The sequence below is a fragment of the Bombus vancouverensis genome, chromosome 7 (assembly GCF_051014615.1).
Source record: "Bombus vancouverensis nearcticus chromosome 7, iyBomVanc1_principal, whole genome shotgun sequence".
Taxonomy (NCBI): domain Eukaryota; kingdom Metazoa; phylum Arthropoda; class Insecta; order Hymenoptera; family Apidae; genus Bombus; species Bombus vancouverensis.
The window spans coordinates 14118035-14130243 of record NC_134917.1 but is presented as its reverse complement, the minus strand read 5'-3'; the positions used below and the strand labels follow the sequence as shown (position 1 = coordinate 14130243).

The 12209-nt window shown below is 50.3% G+C and overlaps 1 protein-coding gene across 3 annotated transcripts in view; it reads right to left on the bottom strand.

Annotated features, from left to right (window-relative positions):
* Nucleotides 1–12209, bottom strand: part of LOC117153838 (kin of IRRE-like protein 3) — a 129360-nt gene that overhangs the window by 18287 nt on the left and 98864 nt on the right. For all 3 annotated transcript variants that reach the window (XM_076620064.1, XM_076620063.1, XM_033328283.2), the window contains 2 exons: nt 2122–2305; nt 1220–1355 (listed from right to left, as the gene is read on the bottom strand). In XM_076620064.1, coding sequence (XP_076476179.1) covers nt 1220–1355; nt 2122–2305 — 320 coding nt within the window. The remainder of the gene's footprint in view (nt 1–1219; nt 1356–2121; nt 2306–12209) is intronic.

Here is a 12209-nt window from a genome sequence, read left to right as displayed (position 1 = left end):
CTACAAGTTAATCAACGTTTCTCGCGTAAGCTATCGCGTTTGCTAGAACCGTTGGTTTCGTTCGGTCGCGTGCTTTCTGTTGTTTCTACGCCTCTGGGGTGCAAGCAAACCCTGGTAGCCTCTTAACTTCGTCTAGATACCGGTCGGAATGGATCATGATTATTCATGGGCAACCGACCGAGCCGTGCCACCATCGGCAAGATCCACAGGGTGCATTACGGACTGGGATGTTCGCACAGGGAAAACTAACTGGCTCCTCGAACAAATGAGACTGTGCATGTATCGGACGAGACTCGGTAGAGCACAGTCTCTCTCTCTCTCTCTCTTTCTCTCTCTCTCTCTCTCTATCACTCTATCTCGAAATAATAGCTCCGGAACGGAGGACACTCTGCTCCGTTTCTTTTTACGATTGACAAAGTGACTTCGTTGCGACACGGGAATTCAATTTAAAAATTAGATTCGATCCTTTTCGCGTTTCTCTGTGCAGTTCCTGCCGGCTCGTACGGTCGCGACTCGGCCATTTAGTCCACCCCCCATAGTCGACGAGGCGCGCGTTCGTCCGGAGCGTCGGCAACTCGGAGCAATTACAACGGTAATCGTTCGATTACCGAGAAACGACATCCGCGTGCTGTGTCGACGGTGAGCAGCGCGTGAAAGATACGGCTGGAATTAAGTTGTCGAAAGTCCGCGAGGCGAAATCAACTGGGAGCCGGCGCGAGCTAATCGAATCAATCCCGAAAAGGAGCAGCGTTACTCGACGATGATTGAACGCGAGCACACCGTCTAGAAAGCGGCTGCAATCTAAAAGCATTCAAAGCTTCCTCTTGGAAACCAACGTTATTACTCGGATCCTTCCGGCACCAGCTACTACGTTTCAATTTCCTGCTTGACCTTTTGCCGATCTCTTCCATCTCGCTCGATTTGCGACAGACGGCTCCTCGAAATTCCCGTGGCGCGGTTCGCTTCGTTTCGGCTCGGTCTGCTGCTGAAATTCGAACAAACACGGTGAGCGGCGGCCTCGAATCGAACGAAAACGGAGATCCAAGGATCGACAGTGTATTCTCGTACATTGTGTTGCAACGGAATCGATGATCTTCCGGCTCCGAACGGATTCGAGGCAGCTGAAACGCGAGAATCGAGGGGGGAAAAAGACCGCGACGAGTAGGGGCTGGTGCAAGACGATAAGTAGTACGGAATCTACGGTGCAACAATTACGAACCATTTAATTAGAGGCGAAGGATTCCCATACCGCGCTCTGCAAGTGAGCGTAGCGATCTCACCTGCTCGGGCTGTCACGTTGCTGCCGGGTAGAATTAGACGATCCGCGTACTCTATCTGCGGTCGCTGAGGGCTGACTGCAATGAGAGAAAATTAGCAGAGGTTAATTTGGCCGTCGCGCGACTGGATATTCCGAGTCATGCGCTCTGACGTTTCTCTGGACGTCGGCCGTTATCGTTGCGTTATCATTTAATCGCTTCGTCGTTGATCACCCTTGTCAGATCCATCGACCGTTCGTCACGACTCTACGTACGCGCGTTCAATTGCCTTTCCACGATCGCGCGCGATAAACTTCGTTTTCTTAGGCAACGTCGCTCTTGACTTTGAAAATTAATCGCACAACTTTTCCATCGCTTCGATCACGCGAACGCGCAAAGACATAGGTAGTCGAAACGATCGACGAATTACGAATTAATAGGGGCAACGCGAACTAGCAGCGTCGTAAAACGCCGCTTCTTACGCGTACCTCACCTTACGCGAAGCTCACAACGCGTGAGAAATAATAACGCTTTGATCGTCGATGGAATTTTCCGCGACGGCCCAGTTTCGAACTTTGCCTTTGGCTCGGTATTGTCCTGCCGCGATACTAGCCGTCTGAACGAGTAACGCGTTAATTTCGTCACAATGGGTACAACGACGATGAAAATCGACGAACGTGGCTTTGATGAGCACGCTGGTTTCATCGACGGACGATATACTCGGGACTCGAATAGAAACGGTATGCGTGCAAGTGGGAGAATAATCCTGTTAGTCCGCACGAAATGTTTCAACGCGTTGATCAACGATCGTAGCTTTTCGTAGGACCGAAGCAAGCGCTGTTGCCGTTAAATCGAAGATTTTTACCTCTGACGACCAGCCTCGCCGATTCGGATGCCAACGCGTCCTGCGTTGTGAAATCGCTGGCTGTGACTTGACATTGCCAGAGACCGTCGTCGAACTCCAGGGTGGCGGATCTGACCCAGAGAGAGCAATCGCCGATGTCTGGCCGTCCTACCCACTCGTATTTCTTCAAGTGCATGCCGATCGGCTGAAACAATCGAGATTCGTCTTGAGATCGATCGATCGATCGTCGTTGCCTCGATTCAACGAACATCTTGCGTCGCGGCAGACTCGACTGGCGAATGGTAATCAGCTGGGAATATCTGAAATAGTTTCATGTTTACGAATGATCCGAAGACGAATCGTTAGCGAGTCGGACGGTACGTCGTGAGGCAGATGGGAAACGAATGGAAAGTAAAGAGAACCGAGTGGCATCGATAGATTCTATAGACAATGACCGGCGTATGTCAGCGTTTTGCGCGATCGTTTAATCGACGAACGAAGGGACTTGGCGGATCGCTCCTCGTTACCGGAATCCTCTCAAGCTCCGTCACTGGTTTCGCCTCTTTGCCGTCGCATCGTCCTCCGTTCCTCCTCGATTTCTAAGCGCGTTCCATCCGAAATGAATCATCGGCTTCCGGGTTCCAGGCTCTTCTCTTCTTTCGCGTAGATTAATTCGCTGCCTGGTAGGAAAGTGCGGCCTTAGCAAGTTTCGCAGTCATAATGTGACCGTAATTCAAGGATCGATTCTCCACCGGGGGTGCCCATATAATCTATCTGCTCGTTTTACTCGACCACCCTCTGCCTCCTGTTTTAAAGGACCGTTTTCACTCCCTAGCTCTCTCCAACGATGGCTTATCCAGGCCACAGTCACGCTCCCTGTACGTTATCTGTGTACCGTGTGAAACTGGATCGCGCCGCACGTCGGTTCAATTCTCTCCTGTTGGCCGGAAAAATCTCGTCGTTCGTCATTTAAGGCCATTAGCTGGTTAACGAGTTTTCGTAATCCCTGGCCGACTAGCCGCGCCATGAAAATCCTTCTTGAGTTAACGCCAGCTTGCACCCCTCTGGGGAATTGCAAATTTTTTTGCTGCCCCATCGGCTGCGCTGTGTAAGTAATTTCCAGCGACGCCGTTTTTCCAGCGCGTGGCTGGCCGCGCTTTAGATTCGAACGTTCGCAACAACGTTAATCGTCGGGGGAACGACTCTTTCTTTGTTTAACGGTGAAAGTTTCTGGCAACTCGTAATTACTGGCAAACCTGTTCCGATTGGACGTGTCAACCGAGCAACGCGCAATTCCACGCGAAATACGAATCGCGTTCGCTGTTCCGCGTTTCTGCAAGGGGAAACGAAATTTTTGTCGGTCGCATCCGGAATTGCGTGCCGCGACTATATTAGTAATGAATACGACGCAGTTCCCGAGCAAGCGTGCAGTTTATCATTCAACGGCAGACACAATAATACAATGGGGATTCCTCTCGCGATGATTATTTGCGCATAGATGAAGGCGGAGGGCGGTGGCGCGCCCTCAGGACAAGAAGAATAATGAGTTGCCAGCGCGTTGACGTTTACCGTCCCGACGAAGCGACGCGTACGCAATTACACGGATATTAGCGTCTTACCCGCCCACGCGGTGCTATTCGCTTTTTCCCCTTCGTCCTGTTTTTTCATCCGTCCTCGAGAGCACGAATTCGACTTAAACCGATATGCTCGTCGCCTCGCAAGGTATCGCGCGATGCTTTTAAATCACGCAACATGCCCGCGACGAGAAGACCGATATCGCAGACGCCAGTGACGGAGAGCTCGACCGCCTTCGTGTCCGGACGTCGAAGGATCGACGAAGAAGCCAGGATCAGAGGGCGAATCAGCGTCACATTCATTTAAAGGATTAAAAACCGCGCGCTCGCCGCCGATGCACGAGCGTTCACTTACTTAACCGGGAAGGGCCCTTATTCCCTTTTCTTGTTCCTCGGTCGGTTCACCGTCGGCTCTGTCTTCGTCACACCCGGCACCGGCCTGCCGCCTGCCACCTTTCCGCCTTTTCGTTTCTCTCGGCCTTCGTGACTATGTTCTCCGGAGAGGCCGCGACCAGCAATCAGCGTAATGCATCCGCAGACACGCCCCTCCTTCCCTCTGGCTCTCTCTCTCTCTCTTTCTGTCTCTGTCTCTCTCTATCCACACAATCGCGCGCCTACCTCACATCGACGAACACCCATACCGATATCCAGACACGTGCACGTTCGTACACGTACGAATCCGCTCGGCGGAGAAGCAAACGGCCAGAGTACATACCCTCTGGGCCAAAGGCCCTGATAACACGAGCTTGAGTAATGCAGACGCAATGGCAATCTCTTGGAGAGCAACGAAATAGATCGCAGGACGTGGATCGATGCCGCGCGAAACCCGTGCTCTTTCTCCGAACGCTGTTACTCAACCCCTCCGCCGCATCCCCTGTTCTCCGCAAGAACCTCCTTTTCTCGAACCGCCTCCATTCCCTATCAGCTCATCCAGCGTCGCGTTGCGCTGTTTCTATCTACCTCCTCTTCTTCTACCTTCTATTTCTTCGGCTTTTTCTTTTTCGCCGCTCTCTCTCTCTCTCTTTCTGTCTGTCTGTCTCATTCTCGCTCTCAGACGCACACGCCAGCCAACGGATCAAGCTCCTTTCGCTCGGTGAAAAAGTTGTTAACTCGAAGATTCATTGCCGGCTCTTTGGAGGTATGAGTAGTGGCGGAGCGGGTCCGGCCTTTGGAAGGGTTGGTTCACAGGCGAGCGGAGACTGCGGGGGTTTGAAGAAGTGTAAAAGGCGCGGCAGAGGGTTCGCCCGGTCCGAATGTTCTTCGAGGTAAAACGAGGCTACGAAGAAGCTGACGAAGAGAGACGGCAGGGAAGCAGAGGATCTAGCGGCGGTGAAAGAATCGAGAGAAGGGGCGGAGCGCGGAAAAGAGCTTTCTGGTAATCCGGTGAAGACGATTCCGTACACCTATTTCGCTAAAGTGATTTCGTGCCTTCGAAGGATTCGACGTTTTCTCGTGAATCACGCCGCGTCTCCGTGAAACTTGCCGGTTGCTCTTTCTTCGTTCTATCGCGCGGAAAAAGGCGCATCTCGTGAAGCTGGTACGCGTGTCCGGTTCCCTTCTAATTCCTGTATTACGTGCCGCGTTACTTCTGCGAACAGAAAATCCTTCTTCAAGCCGTCGCCGTAAGCCGAACTATAGCAACTATCTCTCTCTCTCTCTCTGCAGAAATTTTAGTCGGTGCTTGCCGCGTTCGTAAGTCAAGACCGGTCGGGTCAGTACGAAAATGCAAATTCTGCTTTATCTTCGTTCGAGCGGTCTGAAAAATCAATTAGGAATACGATACGAGCTGCCTATTATCCTCGGAGATCCGAATTCGTTTCCCGTAAAATAAACACACCGCCTTTCCGCCGTGTTCTACGTTCTATTTCACGGCGTGGAACGCGAATCGAGTGAATTTTCTAGACAATTTTCCTGCAGCCACAGCGCCTCGATAGTCGCAAACAAGCAAAAACAATACGATCCTCGGTTGAGTACTACGCAAGGCACCCGTTGTAAACAAGAGTAGCTCGGATCTCATGAGAAAATTATCCCGCTCGTTATTTACATCTTTCATAAATATTCGCCTTGAAGGGGAGACGAAGAAAGAAGGATCAGTTTCCGGGTTAGAAGTCGGCCATAAGAGAGACGGAGAAAAAGAGAAGTTTAGCAGAAAGTAACGAGAGACCACGAACGACATAAATCTCCAGGCTTTCGGAGGCGATCTCGTTTCAGGATCACCTACTGGGAGAAGGGTTGCTAGCAGCTTGTTGCCTAACACTGTAAAACGATATTCTAGCCACCGAAATGCGTCCCCGTCTGCTTCCCGATGCAGGGGAAACTCTGTTTCTGTATACCATTTGCATCATTGTCCCCGAAAAGTCATGAAAAATTTGCCTCCGCGCCAACACTTCGTTCCCGGTCCAGGCGAGATTCGTTTAAAAAAGATTCTCCGTTTCCAGCGTGAACTTCTCGCGGTTCTGCTATCCTTTGATCGCCGTGTTTTCTCTTCTCGCGACTACTTGTTGAGAGCGAAATTTTATTACGGCTATCAGATTGGTGCTTTCATCGGGAAACGATTAAGCAGAAACAGCGGGAGGGATCTTAAATATGCTTCGTCCGTCAGCGTACATATTTACGCTTCGGATCTCTCGAACTCGGTAACTAGGGGTAAACTTATTTACAGTCTGTCGAACCATCTGCCGTCTTCGTTCGACGTCGACTTACAATTGAAATTCGCGGCTTAACCGAGCAAACGTAAATGCGGCACGGAGCTTGTGCACACACTCGGCACCCCGATGGTCTATCGGGAATTCGCAAATTCCACTAGCGATAATAAATAGAGGAATTCGATATCGGCTGTCCACGAGAGACATCGTCGAAAGGTTGTCTCTTCGTATCCATCATCCGCCTTCCGAACGTCTCATCGATTTGACGGAATTATCGCGAAACGTTTAAGGGTGGATCTTGCGAGGAAATCAGAAAATATCAGCGTCACCCTTCGAAACCGTAGACAGACGCGGAACGCTCGACTACGAAGGAACGGAATTCCGCGGAAGAAGCGGTTGAAATTATTTCAATTTCCGTGGCGCGCGTTTTTCGCCGACCTGTTCCGCATTCTTCCTTTTTATCGTTTCTTGCAGCGGAAGAGAAATTCGCGCGGTCTTCCCGGTCTTCCACGTAAATATAATCGACCACCTTGTGCAAACCGCACGAAGCGAAATCGCACGGGCCTCGCGCTCTTACTCTCGCATTCTCTGCCCCTTTTAATTAACGTATCTCTGCACGAATTGCCACGGAAAGAAGCTCTTTCGGATGGAAAAGAACGAATTGTTGGAGAGGCGCGCGCGTCACTCGGATTTAGGTCGACTATCGGCGCGTACAACCGCCAGCCAATCTCTCACGTTGAAATGCTCGCGATTCACCGTTGAAAAATTACGGGCCACGATGGCGAATAAATCTTAACGATGATTTTGTCTCGGGCAGTATCTAGGCCCTCGCGGTCTTGTCCCTGAAGACGCATCACTCGATAATGAAGATGGATTCGCGGACGAATCAGGGGGCAAAAATATGTTTGCTTCCGGTCGACAGAGCTCGTATTTAGAGCCGGCAATTCTCTGGGGAGCGAACTGTCTTTGCGATCGATTAGCGATTGCTTCTTTCAGAGGCGGTTGAATAGCTTCGTCGAGCGGGAATGAAACGAAGAGAGAATGAAATGGAAAAGTCGCAAGGTTTCACGATTTTCCAGGCATTCGATGGACGATGGGCCACGCTTCATCGACTTAACCCTCGGTCTTGATCGTTTTTGGTTAATTACGCGAATTAATTATACATTCGTCGGCATGGAGGAGATGGCAAGAGACAAACGTGCTCCGGCTTTGTATCCAAATAACGAGGCCGCGGGTGAAAGAAGCGGAGTGGCCGGTTTTCACGATGCCTCGAGGGGTAAACAAAAAGGGGTCGCGTACAAAGTGGACGGATAAGTGGCGGTCGAGTGGTCGCCGGTTGCTTTGGAAATTTATCATTTAATCTTTTCCGTGCGGTGTTCACGGCATTGTGGTCTACGGACGGTCTCGTCGCCCGCGGTTAAATGCGTTTCAAGAGACTCCACTCTCGCCGCCGCGTCCTGTATCTCTTACCGTGTGTACGCGTTTCGTTTCGCGTGCACACAGAACGCGAGGCACACGTACGCTGCACACGCGCGTTTATTCCGCTCTGCTTGTGACGATAACACCGGTGGTAGTGACGCCGCTGGTCACCACGTCCCGATACGTGCCTATATTCTCTCGGTTATATAAAACCGATGTGTGCATTAATTTACATATTAATTCGCCGGAGTAATCCGCTTTAATGACATTTGGATTAGGGGAAATGTCGCCAGGAGATACACATTCTGCCGTCATGTCGCTATTCCCGTCCGTTTCAAGAATATTCCCCGATACGTAATAAATACAGTTTCATAATCATTTCCCGTTATATCGGCCAACACGGTTTAGGCGTGGCTTTTGATTATACGCGCGATCTCTCTCCGTTGAATCGATCGCTTTCTGCCAGATTTCGATCGGGTTTGTGGCTCACGGTCACGCGCCGTCGATTTCCCAGCATTAATTTCGATATTAATTCCCGGTCACTGATAATCCGGGTTAATGACATCAGGATTGCAGAAAACGCAGCTGTAGTGTACACGCGCACCTGTTCTTCCTTCTTGTTCGTCCACGCGCTCCATCGATATTCATCGGGGTGGTTTTAAACGATACTTTTGTTCCTTTGCCCGGGAACGCTGTTTCCATGTGTCTCGCTGGTATTAAACGTTCCGACCTTTGTCAGGAAAACAATTTACTTTGACGTTTCTCTTAAAGCCGTTTCGACTCGCTTTAATATCGTACACCTCGTAATATCGTAGCCGATACAAGCTTTGAGTAACATTCTCCGCTTGATTTGCAGCGTCAACGTGTATTTGCTTCTTTAATTAGTGGAGACAAGAGAAAGAAAAGTGGTAAGGGCGGTCTTCTTATCGCGCAAACGGACGACGCTCTGCCAGGTAACGCGAGCGTCGATCCGCGAATCGTTTACCACCAAGTTCAACGATTCCGCTATCTTTCTCGACACGATGTTTCACTGACTTCGAATTCCACCGCCATTATTCCGTTTAATCAGCCGGTTACCGTACACCGCCTCCTTAAGTTCGATGCAGTCGCGTGCTCGCACGGACAAGAAGCAGGTGAAAAAGGGGCTGAAAATACGCGTGCAAGAAGAAATCGCGTCAAAGATCTGCTCCCAAGCAGGCTCGGTCAAAAGCTTTGCCCGTGTCTGAAAACTCGTGGACCTTTCGTCGCCCTTTTCGTTTCTCCGACAATCACCGTCCTCTTCTCACCCCCTCGTTGGCACGCTTTTTGCTCGAACGCGGCCGGCTTTTCACCCCTGGCTGGCGACTTTTTTTCAGTCGAGCCGTTGTAACGACTTCAATTTAGAGGTACGTTCGCAGCATACCCGACGACGACGAGCACGACCAACCCCTGTCCCTCCGCGCCAGCTCGCCCCTCGTCCTTCTTTCTCTGTCAGGACGCGTCGCGACAAACGGCGACGAAGCAAGTTTTTCGTCGCGTGGAAGCAAGGCGCGTTCGCGACTCGCTCTCTTCTCTCGGACAAGGAAAAGGCGAGAAGGGACACGAGTCGCGATGGTGGAAGAAAGTCAAAGTGGAGCGGAAACCGGTGGACGCGAGTCGGACGCGCAGAGGAAGAGGAAGCGGCGCAAGAAACTCGCCGGAAACGTGGCTGAACGACGCGTTTAGCTTCGCAATTGCCGTAATAAAATCGTCTGGCATTAAATCTTGCAGAAGAGACGCGGCATCGTCCCTTTTTCCTTCGTTTCTTCTTACGAGGCGGCCTTCACGAGCGCGTTAACGCGTTTGTTTATTCCGGAACAAACCCGAGGAAAAATTTATCGCGCTCAACGGGAAACAAGTGGGATAGGGAAAACGGAATACGGAAGGAAGAAAAGATTAAGAGGCGGTTACACGGCGTCTCTTCCGAAAATTTTGGAACGCGCGGCCAAGTATTTTTCTCGTGACCCAGCTTCCTGGAAAGCGTAATTTGCTGGCGCGAACGGCAGAAAAATTACGGCTCTTGACCCGCCCGACAATACGGCCCGAGGAAAACGCGGCGGGCTCGGCGCAACTGTAGCGCATTTATATTTTGATTCACCAGGTTCGCTTCCTTGTCGCCATTACCGCGTTCAACGATTTTACAAGCCGTCTGCAACGCGGCAAAGGTAAACTCTATTTTTTCCTCTCTGCTGCGTTTCAACCTGGCGTGTAAACGCTTCATTCCCGTTCGAAAATTTAATGAAAACTGAAAACTTCCGCTTGTCGAATGAAAACGTTAATCGACTCTCCGATCAAATTCAAAGTTCTCGATGATCGCGAACGATCGTTGAAGCGCCAAGTGGTTTCGTGCGATGAAAAAGCGTAGCCGGATCGACGCCACTCGATAATTTTGCGGTAACGTCGCGATACTCTCGACACGATGACATGAAATGAAAAAAAAAATATATATGTATATATACACATACATATATACATACAGACATATTAAGCGCATGAAAATATCGCACAGTTCGAACTTTGACGTCGAGATCGTGCTACAGTTATCCTCCATTGTTAGCCACCGCCGGGTCTTTTCATCGTCTGGGCAATGCGCAGAGGACCATGAAGAACTTAATTACAAGGAAAAGACGATTACGCGAATAGAGGGGTGAGTGGAAAAGAAAGTGGGATAGTAGAGAGAAGAAGGATCGAGACGAGGAAAGTCGGCCGGTTTGCGGAGGCAGTTGCGCGACGGAATAAAAAGTTTCGTCAGGATTAACGATAACGACGATAATGAAGCCGCGTGTCACCGACGACCTGGACGGACGATCATTGTTCGACGTCGGATATCCCAGAGTCTTGGAAATCTTTTCTTCTCCACCGGTTCGCGAGATGTTCCCTTTTTCCTTCGATCGTGAAACGATGCTACACCCCTCCCACTTTCTCGAGCGAAAGATTTCGCAGGAAGAAGCGAAGGTCTCGCAGATCGACGAGTCAGCTTTTTGCATAAATATTCCAGTGGAAATTTCGTGCCTGGTCCTGTACCTAGGCGAGCGATAACGTCGGCCCATTGAATGGTAGAACAGCGAATTCTCATCTAAATTCACGCAGGGAGTGCGTTCCAGTTATGAAATTGCACTTGGGCAACTGTTTCGCGTAGCGACGTCGCGCACAAGCGACCGCGAGATCGGACGAGTTGCACTGACCGCAAGAGGACACAGACGAAGAACGATGCAAATCTGTTCGCAGGAAATTGCATCCTTTGTTAAACGTCGTATCATCGCCAACTTTCTCCCTTTTTCGTCCTATTCGCACGCTACAACTTTGGCCCTAACTCTCGGCGTCGCTCGATCAACCGTCGTTCTTCCTTCGTCTCTCCTATTCCTGCGTTCGTACCATCGAGCATCGAGAATTTCCCAACGCTTTCAGACCATCTCGTCTTCGATCGCGTGCCAGACGGATAAATATACGCTCGCGCGCTACCTTCGACGTACGTGGCTCGCATAGGCGGCGAGGAAAAGTTACGCGCCTCTCTTACGTAGCGCGACTCGGTCCCTCGGTGGCCGTACGTACATTAGGCGACGTATAGATACAAACGACCTGGCCTGTTTTCCAAAAACAATTGGCTCGGCGACGAAACTCGAAAGAAGTTGTCGTCCTCGAAAGAAGACGAATCGCGTTGCCGTTGCCAGTGGCGAGCGCGCGTGCTAACGGCGGCGCTGTTCAGCCAAGAAAAGTCGAGACTTTTCGAGCGGAACGAGCTTTCTTAGATCTTTTCAAATTCGTTGGATTCGTTCCGAGAAAAATACGCAGCGCGGATGTGGTTAGTGAATACCTTCCTGTGGCAACAACCGCCTGCTCCTCGCGGACTTTAAGTAGGTAATTGCGAGTAAATGAGGTGGTCCATGGCCGCACACTCGCGCAGTTACGCGGTAAAAAATGTAGACGCGGCTGAAAAGATGACTCGGATTTAATTAAAAAATTTTTTTAAACGGATAATCCGTGCGCCCACGTTGAATACCGGCATTACCGACACGGTACTTTCTTTAACCGTAGACGCATTCACTCGGCAATTTGTTCAGCAGCTGTGCGGCACGCCGTACTAGACGTAAGAACCTGGTGCTGAGAATAGATTTCGAAAAACTGAAAAGACGACGACTCGTTTAAGGATCCGTAAGCGCTTATGCGAATATACGCTGTGTAGTTTGTACGTGTTCGATATGTACATATAGGGCAGAAAGGGCAAATAACGGTGTAGGGCTATCGTACGCGATCGCAACAGATTTCTGTAATCGTCAATGGTGCGTGATAAAAATACGAATAATTTTTGTTTTGATTTTCAATTCTTTATGGAAACTTTGACCATGCGGGGATTCGATTGAAATTGATTTACACGGCAGCCAATATAGAGGTCGGTTAATCGAATCCGTTGCTTCTGCCTCGTGTATTTGTTAATTTAAAAGGTAATGTTCGT